General features: G+C 40.9%; 1 protein-coding gene across 1 annotated transcript in view; it reads left to right on the forward strand.

Moving 5' to 3' along the window:
* The first annotated feature begins 1347 nt into the window (after window positions 1-1347).
* The window catches only part of LOC146613702 (polyamine-transporting ATPase 13A3-like), a 30819-nt gene continuing 14884 nt past the window's right edge, over window positions 1348-17282 (forward strand). The window contains exons 1-10 of the mRNA XM_085377108.1: window positions 1348-1574; window positions 4458-4527; window positions 11674-11847; window positions 11981-12160; window positions 12278-12348; window positions 13093-13176; window positions 13295-13364; window positions 13453-13587; window positions 13684-13756; window positions 13865-13996. Of these exons, the coding sequence (XP_085233234.1) occupies window positions 1516-1574; window positions 4458-4527; window positions 11674-11847; window positions 11981-12160; window positions 12278-12348; window positions 13093-13176; window positions 13295-13364; window positions 13453-13587; window positions 13684-13756; window positions 13865-13996 (1048 nt within the window). The 5' untranslated portion in view covers window positions 1348-1515. The remainder of the gene's footprint in view (window positions 1575-4457; window positions 4528-11673; window positions 11848-11980; window positions 12161-12277; window positions 12349-13092; window positions 13177-13294; window positions 13365-13452; window positions 13588-13683; window positions 13757-13864; window positions 13997-17282) is intronic.

A 17282-nucleotide genomic window follows, 5' to 3' on the forward strand; every position in this document is an offset into this window, starting at 1 on the left:
AGATACTCTTTTTAAACCAAATCACGTTACTGACCTGCTGCTGATTAACACAATTCATTTTAAATTGTTCCTCCAGGTGTTTCTTTTTAGTACCGCTTAATCTTTTAGCCTCTTGTTGCCCTGTTCCAACGCTTTTAAAACATAAAACTCCCATAAAACTCAAAATGACATCATTTTGCACTTGGTGCTCACTATGGACCGACTTTGTTTTAGACAATCATTCTGTGCGTCCTTCTGATGATCTGATGACTTTTGCAGGTTTTAACAAGCGCTGTGCTCGCTGCTGGGTTCGGCATTCTGAGGGAAGAATAGAGCAAAGCAGGCAGAGCTTTAGTAGATCTGCAGAGCTTTTTGGAGTAACACTAACAAATTTAAGCTGTTTACACACATTGCTGACCCGCAACAAGCTACATGACTGAGCTGTGCCTAGCTTGCACTTTGCTTGGTGCTGGGACAGACTGCTGTGGCACAGTGAAAAATGACATTGCACAACATGTGCCAGACTACAAATGGAAAGCTTGCAGTACTACAAATCTGCAGAATCATATGTAGATATATTCAAGACAACAGACTAAGACTGTTCAGCTATTATTAAACTTAAACTAAAACCTGTCCAGATAAGGATTTAATTTGGAGTTTACTTTTTTATCATTTTGTGCTTTGACCTAAATTTTAATTGGCTATTTAGCTTTGATTCAGATCAAATGGAAACTAAGTTAATGTATATGTTTGTTTCAGGAAAAGGACGCAGAGGTGGATCGCAGGATGCTGAACTTTGCATATATGACTTCTTTTCTCTTGATTTAATGTGAAGCCTGTGTGTTTCTGTAAAATGGTCAATACTCGTGCATCTGACAGCTTTAAATTCAGTTGTCATATTTTGCACTTTAAACCGTTCATCTTATAAATATATAAAAACTCATGAAAGAAGCCCGCCTTGTTGGCACTCATGTAACGTCATTTCATGTCAAAACGTCTGTGAAGGTTCTCAGTCATCCAGGTCATCGTAGTCAAAGGAGCTATTTCCAAGCAAAGGAGCTTCTTTCCAAGCTCCTTTGACTTCATGTCAAAACGTTTATTACGATTTGATAAGATGATGAAATAGATTTTTGAAACAAAACCAAGTTTTTTTTGTGTGTGTGTTTTATTTTTAACATCTGCAATAAAGAGATAAAAGGTTAACTTGGTGAAACTTCTTAGCGGCCTCCGTCCTGAAACAACACCACCCTCACGGCTAAACGTGCCCCAATATCAAACCACGAATAACCAGTCTGAATACTGCGAGTCAGCCTTGCACACGATTCGTTGCAACTTGCAGAAATTCGTCCCAAAAGCGGTGTCCTTCAGTGACCTCACATCCTGTTTTCCCCACTTCCTTGTAAATGGACCGGTTTGGGACGGTCCGGGTCGCCTCGCAGCGTGGATCTCTTGCTGTGTCCACCGCGCGTTTCTCCAGACACTCGCTGCACGATCCGCAGTGTTTGCGGGCTGCAGAGGGCATCCAAGCAAACTTTAATGCAGCAGCTCCACCATGCAGGGGCTGATCTGATCCAGCAGAGAGAGTGGAGGCATCGGTAAGTCGGCAGCTCGCATGAATCCACGCTCGTTTACGCGATGATTGTAACGTTTTTGGACGCTTTCAGCAAAAAATGCGCCAAATCTCAGTTTAGCGACAGCTTGCGAAACTTTTTGACGACTTTGAGCCATGTTGGTGAAAGTTAGAGAGACTGGAAAGTGCTTTGCGTCCACTGATCATGCCCGATAGGCTGTGATTAAAACCGTGGAAATCTGTGTTTTTTCTGCTCTTACACTCAAACATCAACAGTTGAAATTTTCGCATTTAAAGCAGCGCGTTTATCGCTTTGGTTGTCGGATTTGTTAAATATGGCTCAAGTGGGGCTGGCACACACCTGGGTCTGTGTGGGCTGCATGTGCTGAAGGGTTTAAGCTGTCATGTTGCACATGTGTACTTGAACAGCTCGGCTAAATCCCTGCTACACATTCAGGACTGGCTTTGATTTGATTTGGACACTCCAATATATTTAAGATCAAGCTGTTGGGAAGCCATTGCTTACATAGAGTGTCAGATTCTTGCAGAGTGCAGCAGTGTTTCAGTTTTATTTATTTCATATCTGCCCATACAAGTTTTCCTGGCACAGAGAAGCACCGTGTGTTCACTTTTAGTGACTTTTTAATGGTGATAAAGTGGTTTTATATACAGATAAAGGGAAAGTTAAAGGAAAAGCCAATATAAAGGCTGTTGGTAAGGTGTTTGGACAGAACTGCTTTTATGCACATCTGCTGGTTGTCCACAAGCTCCACTGGAGGAATTAACAACTTTAGCTAAAAGATATTGTCTCATATCAGATCTGATAACTATGAAGGGTGTAGTTTATGATTTCTATCCTTATCAAATCTGGAAGAGACCAATCTCATCTCTTATCGTCTTCATTTATGCACTCTACTTGGTTTCTGCTCCTTTACCATGAATTTGTGCATGTGTGAGTTCAGTCTGTGGCAGTGCTGAGGTGTTACTGAAGCCCAGGTTGCTTTGATAGTGGGCTCCAGCTCCCCTTGTTTTTGGGTTGTCTCACCTTCTTCTATAGATTCTTTGTGGTGTTTGAATCAGGTGAGTTGGCTGGCCAATCAAGCTCTAATAGTAGATGGCTGTGTTGACCTTGAATCTGATAAAAAATAAAGTGGACCAACCACCACCGATGCCAGCAGATCACAGACTGCAGAAACTTTACACTGGATTACAAACACCTCGGGTTCTTTGCCTCTCTGCTCTTCATCCAGACTCTATGCCAAATTTACTTCTGTTTTAAAAGAGGATTTTGGACCGCTGAGCAGTTCGTTTTCTCGTTAGCTCAGGTAAGACATTTCTGAATCCCTGGTTCAGGTGTGGCTTCCTATTATGACTCTCGTCGCTCCTTTCCTGAGGACCTCTGTTCCCGGTGGCTGTAGATGCAGACACCAGTCTAAGTTCACTCCTCTCGAAGCTCTCCCAAGTTCTTGAATTAACTTTTCTTCACAGTCACCTTAAGGCTGAAGGTGCTTGTGCGCCTTTTCCCTTCCAGTCAGCTTTCTGTTGATGTGCTTCTATACCGCACTCTGAGAACAGCCAGCCTTTTCAGCTGTGACCTTCTGTGGTTCACCCTGCTCGTGGAGGATGTCGATGATCATCATCTGGGCAACTGTGAAGTCAGCCGGCTTCCCCATGATTGTGGTTGCGTGTACTGAATTAGACCAAGAGGTACACAGTATTTACACTGTTTAAATAATAATTCACCCAAACCCCAAATGAAATCTTTGAATACTTTTCATTCAATAATTCTTTGAGCTGTAAACTCTGAGTTATCACATTGCAGTTTCTGTATAGCGAGTCTAGAATACGTAACAATTTCACTTTCTTAAATAACTGAGAGAAAACTTTGAATTTTTCCAAAGATATTGTGAGTTTTTGAGATGCATCTGATCAGAGCTGATCAAAGCTGAGGTCTATTTGTTTTCCTTTTTTTTTTTTTTTTTTTTTTTTAATTAAAATTTTCCGTGGAATAAAAAATGCACTTTAATGTTAAACCTTTAAATCAAAATTGCAAAGAGTGCTAAATGAAAAAGTACATTTTAAATATTAAGTACTGTATTACAGACATGGAGCTCTTGATGGGCCAGGTCAGGCGGATGACGCACACAAAACTGCAGCTGTGACTGTTTTTGAACTTAACAATAGTGCAAAGGTTTCTGTGTATATTGCGGCCTATCATGCACTGATTGTTGCTTAATACTATTCTTATATTTATTATAAGTAATTAACAGATGTGTTTGGACTGGGGTCATGCAGAGTGAGTAGGATTATGATGTGCAGATTACACACTGTCTGTTTTTATTACATTCCTGATTATTGATTTGATAGATAAATAAAGCAAGTGTATAAAGTGCTTCGAGTCATATTGAGTGCATCAACAATACTGTTCCGGCAAACTTGAAAATCGGCAACATTAAGAATGAACTGTCAGGACTTAATGAAGGTAGATGTTTGCAGAAGAATCACAAGAGGCTTGGAATACGTTGGAGCATTTTTCAGTTCAGGCGGGTTCGGTGACAGATCTTTCTTCCACACAGACACCTCATCGGTTATCTCACGGATAAGATTTTTGTCCTTGTCGTGATGTTGTTTGACTTGTATCTAACTTTATTTTCATCTCCAATGATGAAAAGCCAAATAGGAAAAAATAAATAAATAATAAATGGCTGACTTCATTATTAGTTTAGGTTGCTATCTCTTGAGAGACTATAAAATGAAGTCATTTTATGCCCTTGACTGCTATTGAAGGACCTTTATCGACTACACAGAGTTGAAGAGATCCTTGATAGCTGAAGAGCTTCCACTAGTGATGACACACCTGCGGGGTATACAGTGGTGACAAGTTATACTTTTTTGCATTTCTTCGTAGTTTCGGGACTTCTGAGAAAATGAAGGCGAACGAGGTGAAGCTCATCAGCCCAGGCCTGGAGGATGAGATGGTGAGTATCATTTCAGTTATTTCACGTTTTGGTTTTCTCATATCATCTACTTTTGGCATGTAAATGCACCAGTGTGTGTAAGTATTGTGTAAAAGAAGAGTGAGTTTCAGTCAGATGGGTACAACTGTTTTTTGTTTTTTGTTGTTGTTGTTGTTCTAAAGGAAGCAGGTTGTGTTTACTACAGATGGACATCAGCCAATGGTCTGTGGACTTGGCGTGTTAAAGCCTCAACTGTGTTACTGTTGGCCCGTTGGTTTACTAGATCCAGAAGTTATAATATTTAGACATGTGGGTGGAGAGCTAAGTTATCACCTAACACTAGGAAGCCATAAACTATGGGCAAAACGCATGGACATGGCTAACTGGCGTTCAGTAACAGACCAATAAATACTTGGATGGTCTGAACCACTAAGCAGACAGTATTATTTGGCAGGCCATTGCATTAATCCAATATACTGATAGTTGTAACTCGCTACAAAGTAACATGTTTTTTGGTAATGCACTAACTGAATGCAATGTGATTACTGTATTAAAGTTGCAATTATGCCGGTACTTAAATTACAAAGGCTCTCCAGTTATCTGCACGTCAGGCAGGTAGAACTAAAACGGCATATTTTGTGTATCATTTTTGTCTGCTGGGCTACAGTCAGCTGATTTCAGTTAATGTGCAGAGAGCTGGAAAACCGGAGTGGTGTACAACATTTAAAGAGTGGAAATTTGGGCATTACCTTTTTTCTTTGCATGAGGGAACAAGAACACGATGCAGAAACAGTCGCATTATACTGACATCATCAGCTCCTTGCAAACATTAGACAGCATGCTAACACAGAGCTAGCTAAGAACCCAGAGTGTTAACGCTGAATGTTTGCCTACGCCAAAACCAGCAGCCGCCTGAACCTCAACAGGTAACAAAAGCAGTGATTATCGCTATTTTTGAAATATAAATGTAGCATCCATTCCTACCTGTACGTGTTTCTGAGGTAGAATCACCATAGTGATCGCTTTCAAGATTCTTTGGGCTGGTTTACATTATTGCTTTGTGTTCAAGGATCATGTGCGTGTGTGTGTGCGCGTGTGTGTGTGCGCGTGTGTGTGCGCGTGTGTGTGTGTGTGTGTGACTGGAAACTAGAGATGGCACGATACCACTTTTTTTTATGTCCGATACCGATATCATAAGTTTGGATATCTGCCGATATCGATATGAATCCAATATAGTGTTTTTTAATCAACAAAACTGTTTTTTAAATATCTTGCTGCAAGTTCATACTCAAGTTTAAAACAACAACTACACTAAAGCTATTCTGTTAAACCTGTATGCAAAAAAAAAAAATTTCATAGTTCAGCAATACTGATCAATCTAATAAACTTAAACCTACACCATCCTCCCTATTCTGGTATTTTAAAGAGTACTTAGCATAAATATTAAGCAACCTAACTAATAGGGTTCCAACTCCCAGCAACAACAAAAATAAATAAATAAAAAATAGGGAACCACCCCTCACGCTCCACCTCATGATGCTTAATCGACATAATCAACCTTAATTTGATGCAGTGTGAAAAAAAAAATGCACAGAAATCAATTATTTTTCAAGAAATATTAAATAGATTCAACATCTTTCTTCAACAAAATTGCAGACTGCACAGATGGTACCTTCCCAAAGGAAAAAGTACTATAGCTTACTAGGGTATATTAGACTTAACAGTTACTATATACAATAATGGACTTCTATACATTTTACATCAGATTAAAACTTTGGGTGTAAGATTCAGATAAATATTAAATAATTAAAAGCTCGACATTTTAAATGAGAATAAGAAAGAAAAGTATGTCTTTGTGCCCCCTTTTCCCTGTTCATGCCCTATCGGCCCCCCTGGCTAAACTTTGCTAGATGCGCCCCTGCACAGTTACCAGCGTCAGCTACGTAGAAAAAGATCCTCGAGTAGAAAGTAATATTAAATACATTCTAACAACAGCTGATCAAGCTTAAACGTGCTGCTGTTGTTCAGCCGCTGGTTTCCTCTTTCTGGTGCAAAGTGGGCCAAAAGCAAACAAGAGAGACGAACTCGCGACAGAAAAGCCGATCAGCTGATAGTTAAGCAGTTTCATGATTGAAGTAGCAGCGAGAAGAGGCAGTCGCTCCATATATCGCTTGTTAAGCTTAACGCAGGAATGCTTTACAAACATTCAGAGATGGACTTACACACTTGCTTTACTTCTCTCGGGATAACTTTGTCGGAGATGAAATGCCGGGTTGCTAGCGAAGCTCCACATGCTATCCAGACCACCGACAGGTCCCGCATGCCACAGCCGCTCTATCACGTGATGCATACTGCTCCGACGTGCTAACGTTCTGAGGTGAGTTACAGCGTGTTGCAAGTTTTGTGAGGTGCTTTCGTGATATTTAATGGATCGGATTACATTTTTTATTTTTCTCCGATATCCGATCCAGTAATTTAGGTCAGTATCGGACCGATACCGATACATAATATCGGATCGGTCCATCTCTACTGGAAACTAAAGCTTATGTTGTTAACTGGTAATTATGTGAGAGTGCGAGTAATGCAAAAGGAATGTAGTGATTAGCAGAGGTGGCAAAAGTACAGAGATTTTGTATTTAAGTAGAAGTACAGATACTGTTTAAAAATACTCTAGTAAAAGTTGAAGTACTGATTCAACTTCTTTACTCAAGTATAAGTGAAAAAGTACAGGCTCTGAAATGTACTCGGAGTAAGAAAGTAGCTCTTTGAAGAACCTTTCTGCCAGCTGTTTCATGCAAAGTTTTCAGTTTAATTTTTATTTTTTGCCCATTTCTTCCACATTATCAGTGTGGTCACTGATTTTCCTTGCCGGTTTGAGCTGTGTTTTAGCTCAGTGAGATGAGCAGCCGTTCTCAGACTGCGAGGCCCGGGTTCAAATCCCGCTTATGGCAACATTTCTTTCAGTTAACAGTTAAACTTTTTTTTTTAACACTTTTCAGCAGAAATTCTGCTCATTCACCTCTTTTCAGCGCAACGTTCTGCTTCTTTCCATCTTTTCTGCAGAAATTCTGCTCATTAAACTCTTTTCAGCAAAATTTTTAGCCTTTTCACCTCTTATCAGCACAAATCTCAGCAGCTTCTGCTCATTTCAGCAGAATTGTCAGTCTCTCCACCTCTTCTTTGTGAGAATGAGTTTGGCTCAGTGAGCTGAGTAGCTGCCGTGAGACCAGAAGGGCCAGGTTCGAATCCTGCTCACGGCAAAAAAAAAATTTCAACACTTTTCAGAAAAAATTTCTCCGTCTTTACCCCTTTCAGTAGAATTTTTTGATTTTCACCACTTTTCAGCAAAACATTTCTGCTTCTTCACCTGTTTTCAGCAGAATTTTCAGTTTCTTCACCGCCATGCAACTTTTTGCAACTTTTCAACCTTTTCAGCTTTTTTTCAGCATTAAGGCATCCACACAGCATTTTCGCAGGAAATGCAAATTTTTGTAGTTCTAATTGTAGTCAGCCTGAATCTGTTTAATAGAATATGAATTTAACCACAACCACAATAAATTCAAAATACACAACTTTATTCAACCAGATGTCAGCAGATGTTACTGATTTCCATCCTCGATACAGTACACAGTTTATGCTGTCTTTATATTAGACACTATAAAGTTGGTATGAAGGTGAATTCAGTGAATGGATCTCAGCATCATCATCTCTGCCACCCTTCATGTAACCTAACTCTGACCATGAAACCTTAGCCACTGTGCACCGGTCACACACTGTTCTTTACTTTAAACTCATCACAGTGCAGCAAACAAACCTGTTTATCCTGTGCTAACTTGCAGAGGATTTTCGTGTATCCTTTAAATAGCACAGTTAGTCTACCTCAGTTTGTTTTTCATATTGTGCAACCTGCTGCAAAACATCATAATGTGACATGTACAGACCCAGTATCTGATTTAAAAAAGGGGACTTACATGTAAGATTTACATTTCCAGTTAGTCAAACACCAATGAGCCATCCTTACCTTTAAATCTAACCTCTCTTCCTTTCCTGTCTTTGTCATCTTTCTCCATCTCTGAGTGAAGTTGGCTCTCTTTCTTTTCTCTCCTTGTGAAAACCAGCAGCTCGACCTTTAGTTAGCAGATAAACTGCACACAAACTGTTTGTGTGTTTGCTGATAGAAATGCTGTATTTGAAATTAGCTGCCATTTACAAAACATTACTGCCTTTATGCTCGCTCATCTTTCGTGGGGCTAGCTAGATGCTGAAGTACTGCAACTTCTGGACACCTGCAGTCATTCTGGTACTGTACCAAAAAAAAAGAAAACACGCCTCACTTTAATCCCTTTAACTTTACCAGGCAGTTTTTTTGCCCCCCCCCCCAAAAAAACAAGTATCCATAGGTCAAAATTTCGAGTTATTTTCTCGAAATTTCGTGTTAGCTCTGCCAATCAGTAATCTAGGTGAATGAGGTCACTTTCTTGTTACCTGGAAGCATATGGCGCAGAGTAACGCGCACTATAACCGGATCGCAACAAATTGGCTCTTTCGCGAGTACGTTTGCTGATAGTAACGCCATGTGATTCAGCTAATAACACAAGGATTTCATCATTTTTGAAGCCACGCTGAAAATACTCAGCAATCTGTGGATTCATGACTGGATGTAATACTGGTAGCTTAGCTGTAGCATTTGTAGCTGAAGGTTTCAGCTTCCGGGTAACAAGGAAATGACATCATTCACATAGATTACTGATTGGCAGAGCTAACTTGAAATTTCGAGTTACTTTTCTCAAAATTTTGAGTTAATAAGTTGAAATTTTAAAAAATAACTCAAAATTTCAAGTTATGGATTTATTTATTTATTTATTTATTTTATTTTTTTTTTACTTGCGGAAATGGGCTTCCATAGATACCTGAAATTTCTACTTAAGTACACTTAAAAAGTATTTGTACTTCGTTACTTCCCACCCCTATGATTAGTATTAACAATTTCTTTATACTGGGAGCAATTAAGTATGCATCCTTCTTAAAAAAGGTAACTAGTAATGGGGTGGGGGGTAATTGATACAGCATAGCTGCATTTTGTGTTGCGATATTGTATCGATATAGACACCAAAAAATTTTTTTTTTGTTAAATTAATTAAAATACGATGGAAAAACTACAAACTTAAACTCTGATAATTAAATACACTCAACAAAAATATAAACGCAACACCTTTGTTACTGCTCCCATTCCCCATGGGATGGACGTAGAGACCTAAAATTCGTTCCAGATACACAATATAACCATCCCTCCCAAACAGTGGTCACAAATCAGTCCAAATGTGTGGTAGTGGGCACATCTGCTATATTGAGATAATCCATCCCACCTCACAGGTGTGCCACATCAGGATGCTGATCTGACATCATGAGTAGTGCACAGGTGTACCTCAGACTGCCCACAACAAAAGGCCACCCTGGAATGTGCAGTTTTTTTGCGCTATTGGGGGTTTGGGGACCCAGAACCGGTCAGTATCTGGTGTGACCACCATTTGCCTCATGCAGTGCAACACATCGTCGCATGGAGTCTATCAGATTGTCAATTGTGGCCTGTGGACGCCATCGAATGTGAGCATTTGCCCACACAAGTCTGTTACGGCGACGAGCTGGAGTCAGGTCAAGACCCCGATGAGGACGACGGGCATGCAGTTGAGCGTCCCTGAGACGGTTTCTGACAGTTTGTGCAGAAATTGTTTGGTTGTGCAAACCAATTGTTCCAGCAGCTGTCTGGGTGGCTGGTCTCAGACGATCTTGGAGGTGAACCTGCTGGATGTGGAGGTCCTGGGCTGGTGTGGTTACACGAGGTCTGCGGTTTTGAGGCCGGTTGGATGTGCTGCCATATTCTCTGAAATGCCTGTGGAGACGGCTTATGGTTGAGAAATGAACATTCAATGCACGGGCGACAGATCTGGTTGACATTCCTGCTGTCAGCATGCCAATTGCACGCTCCCTCATTGCTTGTGGCATCTGTGGCATTTTGCTGTGAGACAAAACTGCACATTCCAGGGTGGCCTTTTGTTGTGGGCAGTCTGAGGTACACCTGTGCACTACTCATGATGTCAGATCAGCATCCTGATGTGGCACACCTGTGAGGTGGGATGGATTATCTCAATATAGCAGATGTGCCCACTACCACACATTTGGACTGATTTGTGACCACTGTTTGGGAGGGATGGTTATATTGTGTATCTGGAATGAATTTTAGGTCTCTACGTCCATCCCATGGGGAATGGGAGCAGTAACAAAGGTGTTGCGTTTATATTTTTGTTGAGTGTATGAATTACTGTTAAATGTGAATTTCTTTTTATGTAGACAGCATTGATGTTCTTTTTTTTTTTTTTTCAGTGATTTGTCGCAGTTAATTGGTGTATTATCAGAAACAGATTGCACGTAATTACCATTCATTCACAGACTGATAGCAGACTGTCTTACATTTAAAGCAGGTTTTAAGGACAGTGTTGGTACGCTTGATGATCTCATTTTGCAGCCAAAAAATAACTGACGTGAGATAACTTTATCGTATTGCAACAAAACAGATACTGATAAAGTTTAACTTTGAGGACATAATTTGTAGTTGAACAACATATGTCACTGCAGTGCTCAGCAGGTCACACAATGTTAATAATCACAGTAATATTGTATTGTGGGTTGTCTACTGAGTCCCACCTCTAGCTAGCTGTGCATTAACATATAAGATGTAAATCGGTGTTAGACTCCAGATTAGGATAAGTCACTAATATGTTTTTCCAATTCTCTTAGTATTTATTACACATTGAATATCTTTGATTTCAAATTCAGTTTCAGTTAGATGAAATAATGCAGGTTTTGTCCGTCCATCCCTGGTTTGAGACTGGGGGGAGGCACCAGCTTCAGGGGGGGGGGGTCACAAGCTAGCGAGCTCCTTGTGCCGGTCCCAATCACAGATAAAAGGGTGGATTGCAAGAAGGATGCCATTCCTGATGCATTCCAGTGCACACCATCCACCTGCTTTGGGAAATACTTAGTAGAGAATCACTTGTCTATTAATTAATCTGTGGCTGAAATAAGTCCTTGAATCCAGCATATTACCAGGTGTTTTACAGACAAGAGACAACTACGCAGCCATGTTAACATGTTAGCGTATCTGTGCAGGAGGTGTCGGGTTACAGACCCTGTCTGTGGAAGATGATCCTGGTGGGCGCAGGTGTTATTTGCTCTGGTGGTCTCCTGCTGCTGCTCCTCTACTGGTTACCTGAGTGGGGTGTGAAGAGCACCTGTACTCACACCACGCTGAAGGACGCACACACAGTGCTGCTCAGGACAACGGTATGTGCTGTAGTTTAATATTGAAATGAAGCATTTTATTTCTGTGGCACACATACTGTTCCATACTGTGTCTGATAAATTTGGTGTGGCCTCACGAACAGGAAAACTGTGCTGCTTTATATTGTTACCTCAGGATGAGTTCAGACAGTGGTTTCGAGCCAAAGTGCATGTGATGTTGGCTCCTGGGAAGAAGCCCTTTGACAGTTTGGCTTCCCAGCCTGAAAGCCAGGTAACAAATGGAGACGGAGACCTTGGTGTCAGCGCTGTACACGAAGACTGCTACGGACAGTTTTCTCACAGGCAGCTGGTTCAGGTACTTTAGTATGAAGCCGTGTCTCCTGTTACCATTTGATAGTTTTCTAACTAACCCATTTTAAACAAATCTGTTTCACAGACTAAGTGTTTGGATTCTCCCCTCTCCCCCTCTCAGGTTCACTATTTCGTCCACCACAGCGCTCGATACTACTGGAATGATGTGATGCAGAACTTTGAATTATACAAGTAAGCATCCCACTGAGTATGTGTGCTGTAGTCTTGTGTTCAGAATATTTGATGTGCTACATGTATTACAGCTTTTTTTTTTTTTTACAAATTCAGTTAAATTATATGAATATATAAATTTATATATATATAAATTATATATGCTATATATATATATATTATATATGCTTTAAACGTAAAAGCGTGAGGAGGTGTAACAGAATAGTTTTTTTGTTGATTGCATAGTTTTTGCCAGGTTCTGCATGATCAGATACACACCGATAAGGCATAACATTATGACCACCTGCCTAATATTGTGTTGGTCCCCCTTTTGCTGCCAAAACAGCCCCCACCAAACAATGGATCCTTTAGGTCATGTAAGTTAGGAGGTGGGGTGTCCATGGGTCCGACTTGTTTCTCCTGCACATCCTGCATACATGAAGCAGTGACCCCTGCAGACCGAGAACGCCCCACGATAGCTGCAGCTTTGGAGATGCTCTGACTCAGTTGCCCAGCCATCACAATTTGGCCCTCGTCAGACTCTTAAATCTTCACACTTCCCAGATTTTCCAGCTTGTAACACATCACCTTTGAGGACAAAATGTTCACTTGCTTCCTAATACATCCCACCCACTCACAGCTGCCACGATGAAGAGATAATCAGTGTTATTCACTTCACCTGTCAGTGCTCATAATGTTATGCCCGGTCGGTGTGTGTGTTGCTCTGCTCAGCTGCAGTTGACATGAATTGTATTCATTTTCTAGAGGCCCGGAGGATGTGAATGTGAGCTGTGCAAGCCTTCACTCTGAGCACAGCTCTGGGCTTTCTAAAACATTACAAGACTACAGGTACATGCTGGGCTTTCTTACAGGCTGTTTTCTTAAGTTATTTGCTCATTTAAAAAAAAAAATGAAGAAGCAGCAGATGGATTTTTCATGATGGACAAATTGGATTCTTCTTTATCAGGAGGCTGTTTTTTGGGGAGAATGAGATTGCAGTGAGAGTGCCCTCTCTGTTAAAGCTTCTGGTAAAGGAGGTGAGTTTCAAGCTCTTGCATAACATATTTTCTTACAGCACATCTATCATTTCTTCTAATTCCCCCTGTTTGCATGTTTTTTTTTCAGGTCTTGAACCCATTTTACATCTTCCAGCTCTTCAGCATTATTCTCTGGAGCTTTGAAGATTATTATTATTATGCCTCGGCCATTGTTTTAATGTCCATCATTTCTATCGCTACCTCACTGTACACCATTAAAAAGGTGGGTCATGCCTGAGACGGCTCTGCTCTCGGTCACCCGTTTTCAACGCAGTTGTGTTCTGGTGCCTTTCAAGAGCTGTTTTTCTTCTCCTTTCAGCAATACGTCATGCTGCACGACATGGTGGCAGCCCACAGCGTGGTTCGTGTTTCTGTGTGCAGAGGGAATAAAGGCATGTTTTCATCTCTGATCATGACACACAGCTAATAGCTGCTTTGCCTTGTGACTGGCTACAGAGACAGTGTGTATCCAAAGTCTTCTTTCATGATCTTGACCACAGATATTGAACAGGCCATGTCAACGGAGCTCGTGCCCGGCGATGTCATCGCCATTCCAGCGAATGGGATGATAATGCCGTGCGACGCAGTGCTCGTCTGCGGAACCTGCATTGTGAACGAGAGCATGCTGACAGGTGAGACTGCTCTTCGCCGCGCTCGCCGTGGAGAAAAGTTACTACCGTTCTTCCAGGAATCAGTGGTTATCTCTCGTCACTTATCTCTTTACACTTTATGACTGTTCGTGAGAGGCAGCTGGTACTTCCGTCACTGCTACAATATATCAAAGATTAAGCTGGCTTTGATTTTTAGCTCGTCTAGCTGAAGGACTGATTAGCTTATGCCACGGCGAGGCGTTCTTTGCCCGTCCACAGTTCAGAAGAACTTAGGTCACATTTGTCATTTTACAGGGAATAACCTGATGAGCTATTATGTCATCATTACATTTTTTTTTTCTTCTTTTTTTTTTTTGCCCACATTGTCATACATTACTTTATTGTATCATCACTGGTCCTTTAAAACAAGTTCAGCAGGCTCTAACTTATGCAAAGTTCATCTGCTTTCCTTGAATGAATCCATAGATTTGGTCATCATATCCTTCTCTGACCTTTTGCTCTCAGTTAGAAAGCTGTTAAGGCACCTCACACTTTGCTCAGTTTAAGATAATTTTACTCTGATTGGCTGGCGTTCACAAACAGGAGGTTTTTAAGAGCATGTGGGCGGGGCTTTGCAGTAGTCACATTAGAACGTAGAAGCTCGTCCTGAAAACATGGACCCAGATGTACCTGGATCCAAGGCAAGCATCTTCTAACATTTGCACATTATTGTTTACCAACTAAAGGAAAACACGCTAATATACTTTGAAATTGGACTTTTTCCACCCCAACCAGTGAGTAAACTAAAAGCATCGTCCAGTCTTTAATTAGCGCTACGATTCATGGTTTGGAAAAATTACAAAAGTTCAAAATGCCTTCCTTCTTCACATTTTCCAAAGCTGTCCAGCGAGGTGACTTGAAGCCAGGTGGACGCTGAAGCCTGCCTATATGTGAATGGGAATGATGCGAGCTCTGAGATGTTTTATTTTCTGCATCTCTAGTGTTCTCATTTTAAAAGTCAAGTCAAGTCAAGTCAAGTTTATTTATAGAGCACATTTAAAAACAACCAAGGCTGACCAAAGTGCTGTACAGTAAATACAGATAAAAATACAATAGAACACAATTTCGTAATAACACCTCGCTGATAAAAATAAAATAAAAATATATAAAACAAATAAATTAAACCTTTCTAAAAGCCAATGAAAAGAGGTGAGTTTTAAGAGCGGTTTTAAAAGTTTCTAGGCTTTTGGAGAGTCTGACGTGAGGAGGTAAACTGTTCCACAGTCTGGGTGCAGCCACAGCAAACGCCCTCTCTCCCTTTGTCTTTAATTTATACCTGGGAACATCTAAAAGCATCAGGTCGGCTGACCTCAAAGATCTCCTGGGGCGATAAGTTCTAAGGAGTTCTGACAGGTAAGAAGGTGCAGTGCCATTTAAAACCTTAAAAGCCAGCAATAAGATTTTAAAATCAATCCTAAAGGCAACTGGGAGCCAGTGGAGAGAGCAGAGAACCGGAGTGATGTGGTCTCTTTTTTTTGAACCGGTCAACAGGCGAGCGGCAGCGTTCTGCACCAGTTGAAGGCGATGTAGACAGGAACGATCTAGGCCAGCATAGAGGGAATTGCAGTAGTCTAGCCGTGAAGTAATAAAAGCATGGACCACTCTTTCTAGATCGTTCCTGCAAAGGTAAGACTTGACTTTGGCTAAAATCCGCAAATGATAAAAAGATCCCTTAACTACAGAGCTGATTTGTTTATCAAGTTTAAAAGCATTGTCAAAAATAACACCAAGACTCTTAATGGAAGAAGTGCAATCGGAGGTTAGGGGTCCCAAAAAGTCAAGAGAGAAGTTGGGATCTTTAGGAAGCCCAAACACAATGACTTCAGTTTTGCTTTCATTAAGGTGTAAGAAGTTAAGAGTCATCCAAGTCTTAATGTCAGACAAGCAGGAGAGTAGCGGCTGCAAAGAAACATTGCAGTTCAACCTCAGAGGGAGGTAGATCTGAATATCATCGGCAAAGATGTGGAAGGACACATTATGTTTATGGAGCACATCGCCCAGAGGGAGCAAGTACAGAATAAACAACAGGGGGCCTAGTATGGACCCCTGAGGTACGCCACAGGTTAAAGGAGCTCTGGGAGATGACAGTTCACCAAGGTGAACAGAAAAACTCCTATTATTCAAATAGGACTGGAAAAACTTTAAGACAGTGCCCTTTAAACCGACACAATGTTGAAGGCGGGATAGCAGTATGTTGTGATCAACAGTGTCGAAGGCTGCTGTCAGGTCCAGGGTTACTAAGACAGCAGCACAACCAGAGTCAACAGTTAAAAGCAAATCATTAAAAACTCTCAGAAGGGCGGTTTCTGTGCTATGCCGAGCTCTAAAACCAGACTGGAACTTCTCATAGAGATTGTTATTGTCAAGAAATAGCTGGAGCTGCGTGAGGGCAGTCATCTGTTTGCCTATCATCTGATAATAACATTTTTTTACATCATAGAATTTTTATATTTGACGTTTGTTCCTTTTATTTATGTCTGCCTCGTTGTATTGCTAGGTGTTGTTTTTGTTTTATGACTATTTGTCATAAGTAAATATCCCATGTAATTAAGTACAGTCATGTGAAGAACGTTTTTCACATGACTGTAAACGGTCCTTTGAAAAACTAAGAATACACTATGATTCATTAGCCTGTAGAACCACTTTTGGCAGCAATAACTTATGTATGACACGTGTGTCTTACATCATTATGGGGGATTTTGGGCCACTTATTTCACAGTGTTTAGCTTTTTAACGTTTTTGGGCATCGAGATATGCACAGTTCTCCTGTTAAAGTCCTGCCGCAGCATTTCAGTAAGTTTGCGGTCTGGACTTTGCCAAGGCATTCGCAACACCCCAATTCTCTTCTTTTTAAGACATCTTGATGCAGATTTGCTGCTGTGTTTGGGATCGTTGTCCTGTTCAATGACTAGTTGTTAGACAGATGACATCACATTTGACTTATCACGAGTTTATGGTCGACTCAATAACTGCAGGGTGCCAGGTCGTGTGGATGTAAAACAAACCCGAATCATCACGCCTCTACCGCCGTGGTTGACAGTTTGTTTGAGCTCTCTGTGCTGATATGCACCAGACAAGGTGAAATGCAGACTTTGTTTTTCACGTGACTGTATGTTGAAAGCTGGATCCTGTCCACATATTGTGATGTCCTGGTAGCCATGGTTTTTGGCACCATTTGTTTTTTCCCCTCCTGTAGGTCACAATATGTGATGCCCTGGTGGTTAATTGAATAAATATTTTGCTGGGATTCTTCTGCAATATTTCAGTA

The sequence above is a fragment of the Diplotaxodon limnothrissa genome, linkage group LG18 (assembly GCF_057381915.1).
Source record: "Diplotaxodon limnothrissa isolate DT_005_m linkage group LG18, D_limnothrissa_male_GT1.1, whole genome shotgun sequence".
Taxonomy (NCBI): Eukaryota; Metazoa; Chordata; class Actinopteri; order Cichliformes; family Cichlidae; genus Diplotaxodon; species Diplotaxodon limnothrissa.